The sequence below is a fragment of the Cebus imitator genome, unplaced genomic scaffold (assembly GCF_001604975.1).
Source record: "Cebus imitator isolate Cc_AM_T3 unplaced genomic scaffold, Cebus_imitator-1.0 Scaffold824, whole genome shotgun sequence".
NCBI lineage: Eukaryota > Metazoa > Chordata > Mammalia > Primates > Cebidae > Cebus > Cebus imitator.
The window spans coordinates 92,031-111,592 of record NW_016108139.1 but is presented as its reverse complement, the minus strand read 5'-3'; the positions used below and the strand labels follow the sequence as shown (position 1 = coordinate 111,592).

Here is a 19,562-nt window from a genome sequence, read left to right as displayed (position 1 = left end):
CTGGTTCCTTCTCTTCCCTAAAATAGCCATTCCTAAGTTTAACTGTAGTCTGCAAATATCCTTTTAATAAACATCCCCTTTTGGTTAAGCTAGTCTGAGTAGGTTGTTGTCACTTAAAACAGAAGTCCTGACAAAGACTTATTTGTGACCCCAGCTGAATATTCCCTAACTAACTTTTTCAGTTCTCTGTCAGACTCTAGACCTTGGTGCTTTCTAAGGTAACTCAGGATGAGCAATAAGACTAGGCTTGGGAAGCATAACAGAGAACGGCAAGGAGAGTCTGGAAATCTACTAATCTTAATCAATTTCTACACCTCTCAACATTTTAAGAAACCTCAAATAAATATCTCTTTAGCTCACCCTGTCCAATCTTATAACAAGCAAAATAATAAAAATTACATTGTGCTACCATCTTAATCAAGACACATTATCACTTTTTACCTCCTAACTGGTTTCCTGGGCGTTTTTGCCCTCTAATCTTTGAAAGTGTTCCTTTGATAGTGTTGTCATTTGCCTTCTTGTTCAAAAACATTCAGTGGCCAGCCTTCCCACTGCCCAACAAATCAAGTCTAAACTCCTCAATTAGGCATTTAACATTTTTCTGTCTTATTTTTTTTATATAACTCTATTCTAGCCAAATTGGAGAACTCTGAATAGATACTGTGCTTTAACATCATGATGCATGTTATATTATTCTCTCTGCCTTAATTTTCTCTGGCCCACATCTCCCAGTTTTTGCTTAAGAAAGATTTTTTCCCATCCGTATGAGTGCTTGTTTAAATATTTATCCCTCCATGAAGTTTTCTCTGATCCCAGTATTCTCCCATATTTGAAAATATTTATTTATTTATTTGTTTGTTTATTTATTTATTTATTTATTTATTTATTTTTGAGACGGAGTTTCGCTCCTGTTACCCAGGCTGGAGTGCAATGGCGTGATCTCTGCTCTCCGCAACCTCCGCCTCCTGGGTTCAGGCAATTCTCCTGCCTCAACCTCCTGAGTAGCTGGGATTACAGGCACGCGCCACCATGCCCAGCTAATNCCTCCGCCTCCTGGGTTCAGGCAATTCTCCTGCCTCAACCTCCTGAGTAGCTGGGATTACAGGCACGCGCCACCATGCCCAGCTAATGTTTTTTGCATTTTTAGTAGAGACGGGGTTTCACCATGTTGACCAGGATGGCCTCGATCTCTTGACCTAGTGATCCACCCGCCTCGGCCTCCCAAAGTGCTGGGATTACAGGCTTGAGCCACCGTGCCCGGCCTCATATTTGAAAATATTATCTTCCTTCTAGACATTTCAATAGCATTAACAACTGGAATTTTATGTTTTATTATACCTATCACTTACTTCAATGTAATTTTGCTGCATGTGCCTTAACTACATTTTAAGAATTTAAATGTACGGAGGATAGAAAGCATATTTTATTCATTTTAATCTTTTCTGAAACATCTTGTGTGTGTAATGCACACACACATGTGTATATACACACACACACACACACACACACACACAGAGGTATCTGATTAATAATTGTTAAATAAATATAAATATGCCAATACAAAGTTTTTTAATTAGTGAACACCAGAAGTAGTTTAGCCAAAAGATTCTCTTGCCATTAAAATAAAGGCAGAATTCTATATACCACGGATAGCAAAATAATGCTGAGTGTGAACCTACCAGCTGCTGCTTGTCCTGTAGTTCTTGAACATACTTCATAGGTGCCATCTGGAACTACACCTGTACAAAAATCAGCCCAAAAATAGTTTTCAATAAAAATACATCTGTGATTATATATTCTACTCTTAATTTTTCAAACAAAGATTATTATCTAAATACAAAGAGGATTACTATCCTCTCTAGATTTTAGTTCTTAATCTTTGGAATGAAAGGGCTATCTTAATGACTCATAAGATCTATTCCATATTCACAATATTTTATTCTATGATTTAAACAATTTAACTGCAGTTTTATTTTTATTTTCTGCATGTGATTTCCTTATTTGGGTGACAACATCTGGCCAACTGCTGTGACACTCTAGATGGCTTTTCCACCAATATCCAGGATGCTATGACACTTTGTCATCATAAGTGAATGGCACTTTGAGAATGCAAATGACTTAAAATAGAATTTTTGGTAACTAAGAGCTGCCACATTAGGTTAGACACATGATTCAGCAGTCTTACCTTCTCTTTTGACATGGAACATTTTATGACCAAAAAATGGCCTAAGGCCATGATGTCAATCTCAAGATCATGGACCTATCTCCAGAATATATCTACTTTAACTCTGAAACATTTACTACCATCTAGCTTTAATTTGATAACTTCAGCTTCAAAAAAGATGTTAATTCGACAATTTTAAACAGTAAAAGTTAAAACAACTTTTAAACAAAATAAACTCTAAATATAGAATTAATAAGACCTTCCTCAGTAATCCTTAGAAGAAACGAAGTATCAATCTAAACTTGAGAGTACATATATCTTTAATGTCCTTTTGCAACTCCCTCCGAATCCTAAATTGGTATTCAAATGTTACTTAAATTTGAGCTTGCTATCCATTTTCTAGGTACTCTGGTGTCACATTTCTGTCTTTGAAACATTTCAAAAGGGAAAAATCCTTCTAAATTAGAAATATTATAACTTAGTTTGTGAGAGAGGATCTATCTGTTATGTGTTTTTTTTTTAAAGACTGCCAAATAACTTTAACATCTAAATTATATCTTTAAACTGTATAGTACCTGTGTCTCACATATAAATTCTAATTAAGAATGAACTAGATCTGGTTTTGAAATATCACCCAATTCACCTTTGTAGTCATGGTTTCAAATCTGAACAAGTAAGACCTACATTAGCCTTTCAAATCCAAGAATGCTAGAAGGAAAAGAAACCCCTTTGAAATTTGAATAACATAACTGAGGCCAAGTGAAAGGAAGAAATAGTAAATAAAAAGGGAGTAGAAAGCTTTCAGGATTTCCTATCCTAAGAAGTAGCAGAGAATTTTTAAAAACTAAGCCTAAGGGCTAGGTGTGGTGGTTCACACTTATAATCCCAGTGCTTTGGGAGGTCAAGGATGCAAGATCATTTGAGGTAAGGAGTTCAAGACCAGCCTGGGCAACACAGTGAGACTCCATCTATACAGAAAATTTAAAAATTAGCTGGGTATGGTGGCATGTGCCTGTGGTCCCAGCTACTCGGGGGGCTGAGGCGGAAAGATTGCTTGAACTCATGAGTTCAAGGCTTCAGTGAGCTATGATGGCACCACTGCATTCTAGCCTAGGTAACAGAGCAAGATTTTGTCTCTAAAAAAACAACAAAAAAATTAAGCTTGAAAAATGAATATATAAAACTCACAGAAGGGCCGGGCGCAGTGGCTCACGCCTGTAATCCCAGCACTTTGGGAGGCCGAGGCGGGTGGATCATAAGGTCAAGAGATCGAGACCATCCTGGTCAACATGGTGAAACCCCGTCTCTACTAAAACTACAAAAAATTAGCTGGGCATGGTGGCGCGTGCCTGTAATCCCAGCTACTCAGGAGGCTGAGGCAGGAGAATTGCCTGAACCCAGGAGGCGGAAGTTGCGGTGAGCCGAGATCGCGCCATTGCACTCCAGCCTGGGTAACAAGAGCGAAACTCCGTCTCAAAAAAAAAAAAATAAAATAAAACTCACAGAATATAGAGCCATGATGAATTAATAAGGAATATTAAGATTTTTAGAAGTAGATCTGGATCCTGAAAATGAGGACTAAGAAATCAACTAGTTTCCCATAACATCTGTGGTTTCTGTATCACAGACAGAATGATGACTTGGACCAACCATTAGTCTGAATCCAGGATGGTAACTCTTGCAGCTCTGATCACCAAATGCTACCCACGTTTTAACAAAGAGCTTGCCGACCTCTAAACTTCTGATGGTTTAGTTTGTCTAAAAACACATTGGTGAAATTAGCCTAATATTTAGCATCTACTTAAATCATTCTTTGAACTTTTCCTGTAGATTGTGCTTGCTAATTTTTAATGCATTTCTCAATAAACATTATTGAGAGGAAATTTTACTGGGACACCTTTTTTCTAGAGTATATTTTAAAAATGATCTGTTAAAAAAATTCTAAGGCATAACCCTACCATTCTTTATTTCTCTGCCATATATACATCACCCTTGTTCAAAAATATTGAGGTATACTTACTAGTAATAAAAACTACATTGGGAGGCCAAGGTGAGTGGATCATGAGGTCAGGAGTTTAAGACCAGCTTGACCAAAATGGTGAAACCCTGTTTTTACTAAAAATAAAAAAATTAGCTGGGCATGGGGGTGGGCTCCTATAATCACAGCTACTCGGGAGGCTGAGGCAGAGAATTGCTTGAACCTGAGAGGTGGAGGTTGCAGTGAACTGAGACTGTGTCACTGCACTCTAGCCCGGGTGACAGGGCGAGACTCCATCTCAAAAACAAAAAACAAACTATAAACTAGTGAACTTTGTCCATTTTATCATTTGGAAATTTTATACATATGTCAATTACATAACTACTCTGCTCACCTCCTTTTGGCTTCCAAGAAACCCAGATAATAAGCATGTTACAGAAGTATTTCACTAAGTCCCCTCCAAAACCCAAAATAAATTATTCTGATTATCATGATTACCAGCATGTTAGTGTTCTGTATTACCAGAATATATACTGAGATGCTGAATTATTTGTTCATTTTTAAATGTGTATTTCCGATTTTGAGTAAGAGTATATTTCTCATTTTATATTTCTTATGCATTTACCCTTTAAGACAAACTGTTGGGGAAATGGTTTACTTCCTTTTTTTCCAAATATATTCTACTTATTTTAATAAATACAATGATGGTAAAGCTGTCACCTTAATAAAAGTCACTAACTTTAAATTTATTTGTCTTTTATTTAAAAAAAAAAAACAAAATATATGTTTTAGTGATTTAAAAAAATATATGTAACTATTGTGTAAAATAATAAATCTATAAAGGCTAATATTGGTCTTTTGGATAATAGGCATGAAGTATTTCCATATTAAGTCTTCTCAGTAACCAGAATTATTTCAAAGAAATCCTGGTATTTTACCTATAATTACCTAATGCAAAGCATTTGCTGGAGTTCAGGACACACTGTCCCAAAAATGGCACCTTGCCATATGGAAGGTATTTTAAATTGAAGGAATTTGAGAAGCAGCAGATGCAGGAAGGACTTTGACTTTCCTCTGAAGCAGGTCATATGACCATGTGAGAGAAGCCCTTCCTCAACCCAGAGGAAAGGAGCATCCTCATCTCCAAAATGGAGGGACACTAAGAGCAATCTGAACAAACAGGCCTTGGTTAGTTTTCCCCAGTTTACTACCCTGAACTCATACCCCTTTTTGTTTTCTCCTGTTGCTCTACAGCTTCTACTCTTCATCAAACCTAGTACAAAAATAGCAAGGTTTAACCATTTCTTTGGATCTTCATTTCCTAATGATGGCTCCATGTCACAAAAAAAAACCCTCATATTAAATAAACCTGTATGCTTTTCTCTTATTAAGCGGTCTTCTATTACATAAGACCCAGCATATAACCTAAAAGGGTAGTAGAAAAAGATATTTTTACTTCCCTACACATTAAAACCAAGAATTTCGCCTATAATTTTTGAATGCTAAAACTTCATTATTGGTGTAAAAATAATGGAAACTTTTCCCATTCTTCAAAGACAATGGGAACTAGAAAGATTTCCCTCTAGTGGAGAGAGGAAGAAACTACACAAACAATGGGCTCTGACTTTCTAAAAAGTTTTTAGTCTAAGATTGAGGAATTTCAGTTCACAACCTTTTAGTTTCTCATTTATAATTTTTCTTTATTAAGATTAATGATGTCTTACTAACTCTGCTATAATATTTAAAATATAAAAATATATACAAATAAACCCCTATATCTTCATATGGCTTATAAACGCAGCTTTAGTTATACCCAACGTTGAAAATTATGGAATTGAAGGAATTCACATTATGCTCTGCACTTTACAAATTTGAACATGTGGATTTACTCATGTCAATATTAAGGCTGGAGTTCCTGGTCCTGGCTATTTACAACCTGTTCTGTTTTTATGTTGAGTTGGATATTACACATTTATCATTTTCTTTCAAGATTCTGATAGGACAAAGATGCTTTTATCTGGTCAAACATGGATCAATTACAGGAAAAATCAGGGAGTGTACAAACATTCAAATATTATACTACCAAAAAGAATGCCTGGTTGGTTTACTTACCAAAACTACTCAAAGCTGTAATTTTTAACAAATACGGTTTGTTACCTGTAACTAGAAAAAGCCCTTCTTTCTCAAAGTCTAAAAACATTGCTATATCTAAGCATCCTTTAATTTTACAGATGTTTTATTTTTTTAAGTTCTAAACCACATATACAAATAAAAAACACTCACAGGCATTCATCACTAAATCCCCACGAATTTCTGGTTTCCAGTCATCCCATGATGTCTCAAATCCATCGGCAAAACGGATACAAAAGTTTTTGAAATGCCCTTTGCTAACCAGAGATTCTGAAGAGCAAGCAGTGATGAGGGTACTTTCAATGGTTAATACCAAAGCAGATCCAGTGTCAAGGTCTCCAGTATGATTAGACTGCAGAATACATTAAAGAAGAAATAAGACAAAAGGTGACAATTTTTAAAACTCAGAAATCTTCACAGGATTCACAGGAACAGAAATCTAGAAAGGGTCAAGCCTAGATATGCTCATTAAAGAGCACCTTGGAAAGATACCTTTTAAAAATTAAATTGCTCCAGTGAAATGTACTTGCCATTTGCAGTTTTTATTTACTTAATGTACAAAGGGCTATCTACATTTCTATCTCAAGCTTCTCTTTTAGTTGTGGGGAGATGCTCTCACTATGTTACCCACCTGTGGTGTTTATGGCCTTCTTAGGCCCTGCTTATTATGCTACTAAAAAACTACTACATTTCAGTTCCTGAAACATAAGCAGACCAATGCTGCCCATCCTCAACCCAAAGTTTTCTTCTATGCTGTCTTATCAAACAGAATCCTAAAAGATAAATTAATCAACAACTGGTTACAAGTTATTAAGGTAAATTATAACAGTAAAATCTCTGTATTCTACTGTTAATAACTGTTGCTTCTTGGCTTGACAGGTGTTCATAGCCTTTTCTCTCTCTCATACACACATGTGCATGCAGTTACATATTCCTGAGAACTGGTCCTAAATTGCAAGGAGAAAATTCCTGCTTAATGTACACAGTGCTTTCAAGTTTCATTACCATTAAATATTACAGTATAAAAGCATTTTGGAATTCCCTACTCTATTACAGGTAAGTTTATTAAAGAGTATTCCTAAATGTCCTTTTATTTCTATCTTATAAACAAGTCCATACCAATGACTTCCTTGCCAAAAAAGAAAACAATAAAATGATTCTGAAACTAAGCTTCTATTTATGAAGGTAAAAACTAAGAGTTATCTGGTGGGTATCAATCTTCTCACTATTCTGAAGCATATCAGAGTGCTTCAGAGAAAAGTCCCATGAGATTCAGATTTAATAAGAGATAAATAATGGTTGAAGGAATCCAATCTTACTTCCCACCTAGTAAACAGTTATAAACTGTTATACTGAAAAACGTATTGTTATACTATAGATACTTAGAAATGGCTGTGTAGAAATGCCTGGCTCTTAATCCTGGAATACGATTTGACTTTTTTGTACCTGTGCAGTATTTGTGATAGGAAGGCAAATTCCCAGATCATTGACAGTGAGCTGGAGGAAAAGAGTCCCAAAGGCCTGGGCTGATGTTTGCTGGATACCAGGTAGCATATCTACTACTTCCTTTGTAGCCATGTGAATATCCTTATGTAAAGCCATTCGTTGTTCATTCCAGTTGTCATAGGCAGCCTTATAATTCAGCCAAAACAGCACAGCTTTTGGCAATTAAGGCACGGCAGAAAGAAAATTAAAATTAGCATTGTAAATCTCTATGTTAAGAAAAGTTCAAAAGCTGCAAAATACTGTTGCTTAATAAAAATTACACCCAGAAAACTGTGGCATTAGAATTAGGAAAGATCAAAGAGGACATATAGTCACTATTTTTATAATAACAAACAAAAAAATAGAAAGCAGGCAACTACATAATGGCAGAAAAAAGAAGAAAATCCTGGTCTGTTCATTCGCTCTAACTTATTTGTGAAATGCCTATTATATGCTAGGTACTGGGATGGAAGAACAAATGAAAACAGACATGGTACTTCACTTCATCTGTACAGCTTACTGTTACTACTTTTAAAATTCTTTAAGGAAAGGTACATAACGCTAGGAACATACCATTAAAAGGATTTGATTTACAGAGATAGGTCAAAGATGTTTGAGCTTGTTAAGCAGAAATACACCTTAAGGAAAACCTTCATTTCATGACAGTGTATAGATGGAGGAGCCTCTTAAAAGGACATAAAGATGGAGAGGCCAGAGAAGTAGGAGAAGCAGCAAATGCAGCTTGAGCATCCCTAATCTGAAATCCAAAATACTCCAAAATCCTAATTTTCTGAATGTTGATGTGCCACAAGTGAAAAATTCCACATCTGAACTCATGTGAGACTGCAGCCAAAATCCTGTCAAAACTTTGTTTCATTCATAAATTTAAAAATATTTTATAAATGAATTTCACGTTTAAACTTGGGTCCCAGCCCCCAAGATATCTCATTATGTATCCAAAAATACACCAAAATCTGAAAAAATCCAAAATCTGAAACACTTCCTGTCCCAATTATTTTGGAGAACTAATACTCAACCTGTTTTGTGTCAAGGACACTAAGAGTACAAAATACTTTAAGGATCTGATGAAAGCTGATGAGAGATCAGTAAAATGAGAACTGAAAAACATGTACATGGGATTCAGCAAAATAAAACGTTTTCTGTAACACTGTCAAAAAGGCAATTTTCTAACAGGATTCTATTACTAGCCTATGTCCATCACTGATAGAGATCTTAAATGGCTCCTCATTACTTCTAAAATACAGTTCAAACATATTTGCCCAATCTATATTAATTATACCTTGTATACCTGTTCAGCCACTTTCCCATTATTTTCTTTTATGAAACCTACCACTATATTTTCTTAGATTTATGTGTTCAAACACATTCATTCATATTCTCTCTCATTCAATGTTTATTTGGTTCTTATTGTATGCCAGGAACTGTCCTAGGTCCTGGGATATATAAGTAAATAAGAGATGCTTTCATTTCCTTATCTCCCTGGTGAACTCCTAATTCAAAGTTGAATCTGAAGAATTAGTTTCTCCTCTGAGAAGTACAGGCAAAGGTAGAGACTTCCTCAGAACAAACAGTATGTCTCTAACTCCACTGTGTAGTCTACTTTGTTTTCTTTTCCACTTGACTGAAAGGTCCTTAAGGGCAGGGATCTTGTTCATTTTTGTATTCCACTTCTAGACAGTATATGATAAATGTTTATAGAATATAGAAATAAACGGTGCCAAAACACAAATGGGTGCATTAATTATCAAAACAAAAAAAATGAGCATTACAATTAAATAATCTGAATCAGACACTCTTATGTATCCATGCAGAAGGCAAAATAACTTTACAATGTAAAATAACTTTTAAAAACTGAAGGGAATAAGCAAGAATTTTTTTTTTTTGATGCGCACATTTCAGATTTAAGACGCATTTAGCTGTCAAGCATTTACACCAGTAAACGACAAGATATTTTATCTAGCATTAACAGAACATTCCTAAATCCCAGAGAATTGTAGTGATTGACTTTATCTTACCTCTATCAAAGGCCACAGGCTGTGCATAAACAATTGGTCTATTCAAAGTAATAAGCACAGCTTCCCTATCTGAAGAACCACTGATTTCCTCTCGGAGGGCATTTCTTAATCCAATTCTCGTTTTAAAATAGGCAACTTGATGAAAATCAGAACCAGCTTCCTCATAAACCTAAAATAAAATTAAAGCTCAATAAAATAAAATAATGGAAAAAGTTTCAATATAAAAACTAAACACTACTGGCCGGGCACGGTGGCTCACGCCTATAATCCCAACACTTTGGGAGGCAGAGGCCGGTGGATTACAATGTCAAGAGATGGAGACCATCCTGGCCAGCCTGGTGAAACCCCCGTCTCTACTAAAATACAAAAAATTAGCTGGGCGTGGTGGTACGGGCCTGTAGTCCCAGTCACTCAGGAGGCTAAAGCAAGAGAACGGCTTGAACCTGGGAGGCAGAGGTTGCAGTGAGCCGAGATTGCACCACTGCACTTTAGCCTGGTGCCTGGCAAAAGAGCGAGACTCTGTCTCAAAAAAGAAAAAAAAAAACAAACAAACAAAACCCACTATTAATGGTATTGTTCACCAAAAAAAAAATAATACATTTTTCTCAATTTCAGCTGTTAATGATATATTCCTTATACTCAGTACCAAAGACATTTGAAATTAATATACAAAATAGCCATGCAAGAGGTAAATATGAAGTCACAAATAAACTTTATATAAAAGTTAGGATAAGGTTCATATTCTAAATGGCAATGTATTAAATACTTCAAAATAACTAGAACTTCTAAAAATGTTTCCATTTGAAAAAATTACTTTTTTACTAGAGATGACAAGAAATATTTGTTCCTTTTTTTCCCCTCATATCTTTAATGCAGCAATTCAGTTTTAAAACTGTGACTGGCATTCTTACCAAAGAGGAAAAAAAGATTAAAATCTACATAATAATTTTTGGTAAAATAAAAAGAAAAAATCTTCAATAAGCTATCAAAGTTCATTTTTATAAAACAGAGAATCTAACTGCTGTTTTTTAACTTTATATATTTAACATTATTATAGGCAGAACTTGCTAATATTCTACAGGAAAGGTATACACTTAACATTTAAAGAACTCATTAATGTTAGTACAAGACTCCGAAATAAAAAATGTTTAGCAAAATAAAAAAATTACAAGCAAATGATTATGAAGATACTGGATTAAATTTCTTGTGACTGCATCTGCACTAAACTATAACAATATGCTGCTACAATACTCAATGAAATGCCAAGGTAAAACTGTAAAGCCCTTCTTAAATGAGTTTTCATTTAATTTATAATGAGAAACTTTAGGAACTTAAACTAAATATTTTTGTAAATACTAACACATAAAGTAGTTAAAATTGATGTGCAAAATTTAAAAGGCATAGTTCTAACATCAACGTATTCTGTACTTACCTGATGTTTGACAATTTGTCCTAATGCCAGATTTAAATCCACTTGGCATTTGCCAAATAGTTTCAGATAGCTGCTACTTCCTGGTGAAGCTTTGGTTTGAAGTCGGTTAGAAAGTTCCAGTTCAATCAATCCAGTTTCAAATCTTACAGCTCTCATTGATGGAGTAGTGGCCGTTACTTGAATACCCTACCAGAGTATATGTTAGGAAAAAAAAAAGAATTTTAAATCAACAATGTATATCTACTCAAATGCAGTCTTTCAGTATTTGATAAATAAAATAGTTGTGTTTTAAACCATGAACAGGCATACATTGGAGATATTGTGGGTCTGGTTCCAGACCACTGCGATAAAGTGGGTCACATAAACTTTTTGATTTCCCAGGGCATATAAAAAGTTAAATTATACTGTAGTCCATTAAATGTGTAATACCATTATGTCCAAAAAAAACGTTGTATATACCTTAATTTAAAAAATACTTTATTGCTAAAAAATGACAACAATCATCTGAGCTTTTAGTGGGTTGTAATCTTTTGGCTAGCGGAGGGTCTTGCCTTGATGTTGATGGCTGCTGACTGATCACGGTAGTGGTTGTTGAAGGCTGGGGTGACTGTGGCAGTTTCTTCAAATAAAATAACAATGAAGTTTGTGTCATTGATTGACTCTTACCTTTCATGAAAGACTTCTCTGCAGCATGTGATGCTGTTTGATAGCATTTTAGCCACAGCAGAACCTCTTCCAAAGTTAGAACAATCCTTTCCATACCCTGCCACTGCTTCATCAACTAAGTTTATAGAACATTCTAAACCCTCTGTCATTTCAACAAGGTTTATCGCATCTTCACCAAGAGTAGATTCTACCTGAAGATAAAATTTCTTTGCTCATCCATAAGAAGCAACTCTTCACCCATTCAAGTTTTATCATGAGATTGCAGTGATTTGGTCCCATCTTCAGGCTCCACATTTAATTCTATTTCTCTTGCTATTTCTACCCTATCTGTATTTACTTCCTCCACTGAAGTCTTGAGTCCCTCAAAGTCAGCCATGAGAATTGGACCAATTTCTTCTAAAATCCTAGTAATGTTGATATTTTGACCTCTCATTAATCAAAATGATCTCCCTTCCAGAAGGTTTTCAATTTACTTTGCCCAGATCCATCTGAGGAATCACTTATCTATGACAGCTGTAGCCTTACAAAATGTATTTCTTAAATCATAAGACTTGAAATTGGAAATTACTCAATTCATGGGCTGCAGAAGTAATGTGTTAGGCATAAAAACATTAATTTCCTTGTAAATCTTCACCAGAGCTCTTAGGTGACCAGGTGCATTGTCAGTGAGCAGTAATATTTTAAAAGGAATCTTTTTTTCTGAGCAGTAGCCCCATAATGGGCTTAAAATATAAGGTGAACCATGATGTAAACAGATGTGCTGTCATCTAGACTTTGTCGTCCCACTGACAGAGCACAGACAGAGATCTGGCATAATTCTTAAGGGCCCTAGAATTTTCAGAATGGTAAATGGGCACTGGCTTCCACTTAAAGTCACCAGCTGCATTTTTCCCTAAGAAGAGACAGCCTGTCATTTGAAACCAGGCATTGACTTCCTTCTACCTATGAAAGTCCTAGCTAGCATCTTCTTCCCCTAGAAGGTCACATGGAAAAATCTGTCGTTTAGTGTAACCACCTTCATCAATTATTCTAGCTTGATCTTCAGTTTGCACTTTTATGTTATGAAGACAAGTTATTTCCCTAAATGTTATGAACCAATTTCTGCTAGCTTCCAAGTTTTCTTTTGTAGCTTTCTCACCTCTCCCAATCTTCATAGAATTGAAGAAAATTAGGGCCTTGCTCTGGATTAGGCTTTAGCTTAGGGGAATGCTGTGGCTGGTCTATCCAGACTATTCATTCAAACTTTCTCCTTATCTGCAATAAAGTGCTTGGCATTTCTACTGTCATTCCTGTGTTCACTGGGGTAACACTTTTAATTTTGTTTAAGAACTTTACCTTTGCATTCACAACCTGGCTGACTGTTTGGCACAAGAGACCTAGCTTTCAGTCTGTCTTGGCTGTTGACACACCTTCCAGCTTTTGACTGAAAGTGAGAGATGTGCAACAACATTTAACGATTTAGTTTGCTGTCCTATATTGGTGCAGTTCCTGGTGCCCCAAAAAAATTACCGTAGCAAAATCAAAGATTTTTGATAACAGATCATTATAACAGAAATATAGTAATAATGAAAAAGTGAAATATTATGAGAATTACTAAAATATGACACAGAGAAAGTGAGTATATGCTATTGGAAAAATGGCACCTTTAATTTATAAAAAACAATACACGTGCAACACAATAAAGTGAAGTGCAATAAAACAAGGAATGCTGTATAGGATATGTCTAATGAACTGACAGAAGTGGCAACATTAATTTTTCATGTTAGTAGCGATTGTTTAGCCATTATGTTTGATTTTGATAATTTGTATTTAAAATTTAGTGTTCAATGGATTGAATACATTAATTATAATTAAATAACTAGGTAGTAAGAATGATTTACTATTTTTATGAACCCTGGTATCTTAACTGTTAGAAATATTAAATTTTCTATTAAAATAATATAGTCTTTGTTTTGTTTTTTAAGACAGGTCTCACTTTGTCACCCAGGCTGGAGTGCAGTGCCACAACCATAGCTCACTGTAGCCTTGAACTTCCAGACTTAAGCAATCCTTCCACATTAGCCTCCGAAGTAACTGAGACTACAGGGATGTGCCACCTACCTAGCTAATTATTTTTTTTTTTAATTTTTTTTATAGAGACAAGGTCTTGCTATGTTGCCAGGGCTGGTCTCAAACTTCTGGGCTCAAGCAATCCTCCTACCTCAGCCTTCTAGAAGTAATATAATTGGAAAAGTGAATAAAATATTTCTTGCAGAGTAAATTATAACAGCATTAATTGAAGAAAAACAAAATGTTCATCAGAAGGGAGTAGTTGAATAAATTGTTACAAGTGTACAATATATACAGATGTTCAGGAAGATAAAACTGATCTAAATATTCTAATATGGAAAGGTATTCAATTATTTTTTAAATGCATAACTATATGCATATATAAAAATACTAATAGGAAAAAGGTTCTAAGGCATACTCAAATAATTATTGTTAAAGCTGTTACTCTGAGTGGATGGAGTTATACATCATTTTTATTTTCTGTTTGGTAATTTATGTAACAAAAATTTTCTATAACAAGCATGTATTAACTGATTAGAAAAATTTTAATAGAAGTATCATTATTATTTATGTTACCTTGAACTGCAAGTTTAGGGAATAGAGGAGAATTTTAGGCTTATCTCCATCTGATGTTCCATCATGTTCATTCCAGAGAGGAATAGGCTGCTCTCCACCTAAACGAAAGAGGGGTTTGGGACAATTTTTTTAAAAAAGAAAAAAATAACTATCTTGTGCATTAAAAAAAATCCTCACAAAATAGGTATTTTATTTTTACCGACCACTGACACAGAGATCTTTAGCTAAGTTACATTTCACTGAGGCAGATATATGAAAGATAGTGATAATTCTGCATATGTAGGCATTTATTAACAATTTATATTTAATTAAAACACTGTATATATTATTGAACCAAAGCACATGTTTATATATCTCAGAAAACACATCTGAAGGCAAAAAGTAAATTGGACCAATTTCTTCAACCAATAATGTGACTTTTGTTGCAGGGGCCCTGGTCATGGTCATGAAGTTCCTATTAACAGAACATTTCTTTTTTTTTTTTTTTTGCCTGGGCAATGTGGCATAAAGAAAATAAAGTTCTAATATCTCAATATCTTACTTCTATTTCCACTTCTCTTTTCACTGATTTGAAAACATTCTGCATGCCTATCTTTCAAATATTCTATCTGACAATGATTAATCTTTTTGTACATATGTTTATCATCCCAGGGAGTCTGTATAGGTAGGATGGAATTTTTTTTTCCCTATTAGGGACCACAGATATTATCAGAAGAACTAAGAACCAAATAGATAAAAAGCAGATTTGCTTTGCTTTAAAAGAGAAATTAATCTTTTTTGGGCATTTGAAATTTAGGGGTCAAAATCTATTCAGTTAGTACTATGATAAAAATATATTTTAGTTTTCCACTAGAACAGAAAATAGGAAGAAAATAGAAAGAGGCAGCAGTCAACAGAAGGTACATCCAAGATAAGAACGAGAAAAGATGGACAAGGACATAACTTGGCCCCCTCAAAAAGAATTTTGTACATAAAGATGAATGAATACACCAGAAAGAGAAAGAAAGAATGATATGGATGAAGAGATGGAAAGTAAAGTATTAAGGATTTGTGGATTGGTTATACCACAACATATTAACATATTTTTGGGCCAGGTATGGTGGCTCACACCTGTAATCCAAGCACTTTGGGAGGCCAAGGCGGGTGGATGACATGAGGTCAGGAGTTCGAGACCAGCCTGGCCAACATGGAGAAAACCCATCTCTACTAAAAACAAAAAATTTGCTGGGTGTGGTGGGTGCCTGTAATCCCATCTACTCGGGAGGCTGAGACAGGAGAACTACTTGAACTCAGGTGGCAGAGGCTGCAGTGAGCCAACATGGCGCCAAAACACTCCAGCTTAGATGACAGAGAGAGACTGACTCAAAAACAAAACAAAACAAAAAAACCACATATTTGTATTTTGAAAGAATAGACTATATGTGTCTTTGTACACTTAGTACCTGCCTGCATGCTTGTATCTTTCCTCTCTGAGCTATCCTTCTCTAAAATATAAGCACACAGATTACATTTTCTTTTCTTCAACTTATAATTCAGTATTTCTCTCAGCCTTCTAACTCAAATCTACATTCACCCCTCACCTAAGCCTCATCACTGATAACCCTACCCACAGCCATATACATATATGTATGTATTTGTGTGTATATATTACTCTCTCCACCCAACTATCAACTACCCCTTCCCACCCCCATTGTCTCGATCTTCCATCTACCACCCAGCAAAGCTTCCACCGTCTTACATTATGCTTTTCATTTCCCTGATTTTATAACTTCATTTATATATGACTTTTTGTTGCCATATCATTTGGAAATCTCACATTCATTCATTCCTTTGATCCAGCAGTAGATGGTGTTTAGTTTACTTTTCAGTGCTATTCCCAAAACATTAAACTACTGTTCTCTCTGCTTTTCACCATTTGACTTCTAAACCACAGCCCTCTTACACATCTCTGTTCCTTAAGCTCACTTTTCTTAAATGACTTTATCCACTCACTTATGTTCTGTTTGTATTCATTTTTTACTCTTAAGTAGATATGTGTAAATTCTAATACCTAATATTTAAGTGCTTACTGAGTGCCAAGTGCTCTTCTAAGCCCTTTATCACATTTTGTTTATTCATACTCTTTCTGATACACCCTCATCAGCATTTGGTCCTTCCTTCCTATATGATGTTTGCCAAGAAATACACATCTTCGTTATATTATCTACATAGCTATTTCCCTAATTAGAGAATTCTTAAAGGGAAAGGCAATATATATGCAGATCCTAGCAAGCAGTACCTTAGCAAACCCTCGGTGTTTTCCTGAACACAATTATAAAGCACCTGTGTTGCTTGCTGATCCAACTCTTTATCTTCTGTTATTTCTCCAACACACTCCTGTCATCTCTCCAACACACGACACAATTACTACAAGCCTTTATAATTTTCCTTATACTCCCACAATTCTTATCTCATTCTCAGCAAATAAGTATGTCTTTTGGTCCCAGTTTCTTGCTATTTTGTTTCATCAAACTGTCCCTCTCTTTTGAAATGCAATCAATCATCAAAAAGTAGAACTTATTCAAGCATCAGTTCAAATCATTCCTATGCCTCAATAAGTCTGCCCAAGAAGTGTTCTCTTTCTCTTATATTTGTACTACTTAACTTCTTCATCAAAAATTCATTTAAATGTTTCTACTATTATGTGTTCAAATACCTAATGTTCCTAACATAAGTAAAAATTCTATAAGTGTGATAATTTTTACTCACATATCTTTGTAAGTTGCTCCTCAGTTACTTGGGGGTCATGTTTTTAAAATTCTGATAAACAACTATGGAATGGATTATAGAATCTTCTTTTATGTTTTCTAAAATACAGTGACAATTTCTACTCTGAAATACAGAATGAGTTATGTTCTAGAGAGAAAAATATTACATAAAGCAATGTCTACATTTTGAGGATTTGTTAGAATACTGCCACTAAAAATTGTTTATGACTATGTATATCTTGACACTTTCTAACAGGATGGGTGAAGTTTAGCTAGAAGAGTTCTTAGTTTCTCTTGGCTCTATAGGCAAGACCACAGTTCAGGTTATTTATTTATTTATTTATTTGAGATGAAGTCTCACTCTGTCTGTTGTCCAGGCTGGAGTGCAGTGGCGCAATCTTGGCTCACTGCAACTTCCGCCTCCCAAGTTGAAGCAATTCTCCTGCCTCAGCCTCCTGAGTAGCTGGGATTACAGGCGCGCCACCATACCTGGCTAATTTTTTGTATTTTTAGTAGAGACGGGGTTTCACTATGTTGGTCAGGCTGGTCTTGAACTCCTGACCTCGTGATCTGCCCACCTCAGCCTCTCAAAGTGCTGAGATTACAGGCATGAGCCACCATGCCCAGCCAGTTCAGGTTACCTAGGAGTCATCGTGAGATACAACAAACAATAGGTGATCAAATAAGAACTACATGATTCTGATTTTGAAAGCTGGCTGTCTTATCTATTTGTTAAATGAAATAATAAATAGTATTTTCTCTAACAAGAATTAAAAAATGAAGAAAATATGAATCTACTATTATCTATCTATCTATCATCTATCTATCTACTATCCTTGAGCAGTGTTTTGTAGTTTTCCTTGAAACAGTCCTTCACTTCCATTGTTAGCTGTATTCCTAGGTATTTTATTCTCTTTGAAGCAATTGTGAATGGGAGTTCATTCATGATTTGGCTCTCTTCTTGCCTGCTGTTGGTATACAGGAATGCTAGCAATTTTTGCACATTGCACAATTTTGCTGAAGCTACTTATCAGCTTAAGAAGCTTTTGAGCTGAGATGATGGGGTTTTCTACATATAGAATCATGTCATCTGCAAACAAAGATAATTTGACTTCATCTCTTCCTATTTGTATATACTTTATTTCTTTCTCTTGCCAGACTGCCCAGGACAGAACTTCTAATACTATGTTGAATAGGAGTGGTGAGAGAGCAGGCATCCTTGTCTTCTGCCGTTTTTCAAGGGGAATGCTTCCAGCTTTTGCCCATTCAGTGATATTGGCTGTGGGTTCGTCATATATATCTCTTACTATTTTGAGGTATGTACCTTTAATACCTAGTTTATTGAGAGTTTTTAACATGAAGGGATGTTGAGTTTTACCAAAGGCCTTTTCTGCATCTATTGAGATAATCGTGTGGTTTTTGTCTTTAGTTCTGTTTACGTGATGAATCATATTTATTGATTTGAACCAACCTTGCATCCCGGGTATGAAGCCTACTTGATTGTGGTGGATAAGCTTTTTGATGTGCTTCTGGATTCAATTTGTCAGTACTTTGTCAAGGACTTTTGCATCAATGTTCATCAGGGATTTTGGCCTAAGTTTTCTTTTCTTGTATCTCTGTCAGGTTTAGGTATCAGGATGATACTGGCCTCATAAAGTGAGTTACAGAGGAGTCTCTCCTTTTCATTTTTTTTTCAATAGTTGCAACAGAAATGGTACGAGCTCTTCTTTGTACCTCTGTCCGGATATGAAATTGTAGGTTGGAAATGTTTTTCTTTAAGGATGTTGAATATTGACCCCCAATGTTTTCTGACTTGTAGGGTTTCCACTGAGAGGTCTGCTATTAGGTTGATATGTTTCTCACTGTAAGTGACCTGGCCTTTCTCTCTGGCTGCCCTTAACTTTTTTTCTTTCATTTCGACCTTGGAGAGTCTGATGATTATGTATCTTGGGGTTGACCTTCTGATGGAGTGTCTTACTGGGTTTTCTGCAATTCCTGAATTTGAATGTTGGCCTATCTTGCCCAGTTGGGGAAGTTCTCCTGGATAATAACCCAAAGTATGTTTTCCAACTTGGTTCCATTTTCCCTGTCTCTTTCAGGTACCCGAATCAGTCATAGGTTTGGTCTTTTTACATAAAAGGTTTTGTTTGTTCCTTTTCATTCTTTTGTCTCTATTCTTATCTGCCTGTCTTATTTCAGAAAGATAGTCTTCAAGCTCTGAGATTCTTTCCTCCACTTGGGTCTGTTGTGCTGATGATATTTGTGACTGCATTGTGAAATTCTCCTGTGGTTTTTTTTT

At 35.4% G+C, this 19,562-nt stretch overlaps 1 protein-coding gene across 6 annotated transcripts in view; it reads right to left on the bottom strand.

Moving 5' to 3' along the window:
• The window catches only part of LOC108297642 (transmembrane protein KIAA1109), a 147,235-nt gene that overhangs the window by 42,749 nt on the left and 84,924 nt on the right, over positions 1–19,562 (bottom strand). For all 6 annotated transcript variants that reach the window (XM_017520307.2, XM_037735487.1, XM_037735486.1 and 3 more), the window contains 6 exons: positions 14,517–14,614; positions 11,226–11,411; positions 9,794–9,962; positions 7,719–7,930; positions 6,426–6,624; positions 1,680–1,739 (listed from right to left, as the gene is read on the bottom strand). In XM_017520307.2, coding sequence (XP_017375796.1) covers positions 1,680–1,739; positions 6,426–6,624; positions 7,719–7,930; positions 9,794–9,962; positions 11,226–11,411; positions 14,517–14,614 — 924 coding nt within the window. The remainder of the gene's footprint in view (positions 1–1,679; positions 1,740–6,425; positions 6,625–7,718; positions 7,931–9,793; positions 9,963–11,225; positions 11,412–14,516; positions 14,615–19,562) is intronic.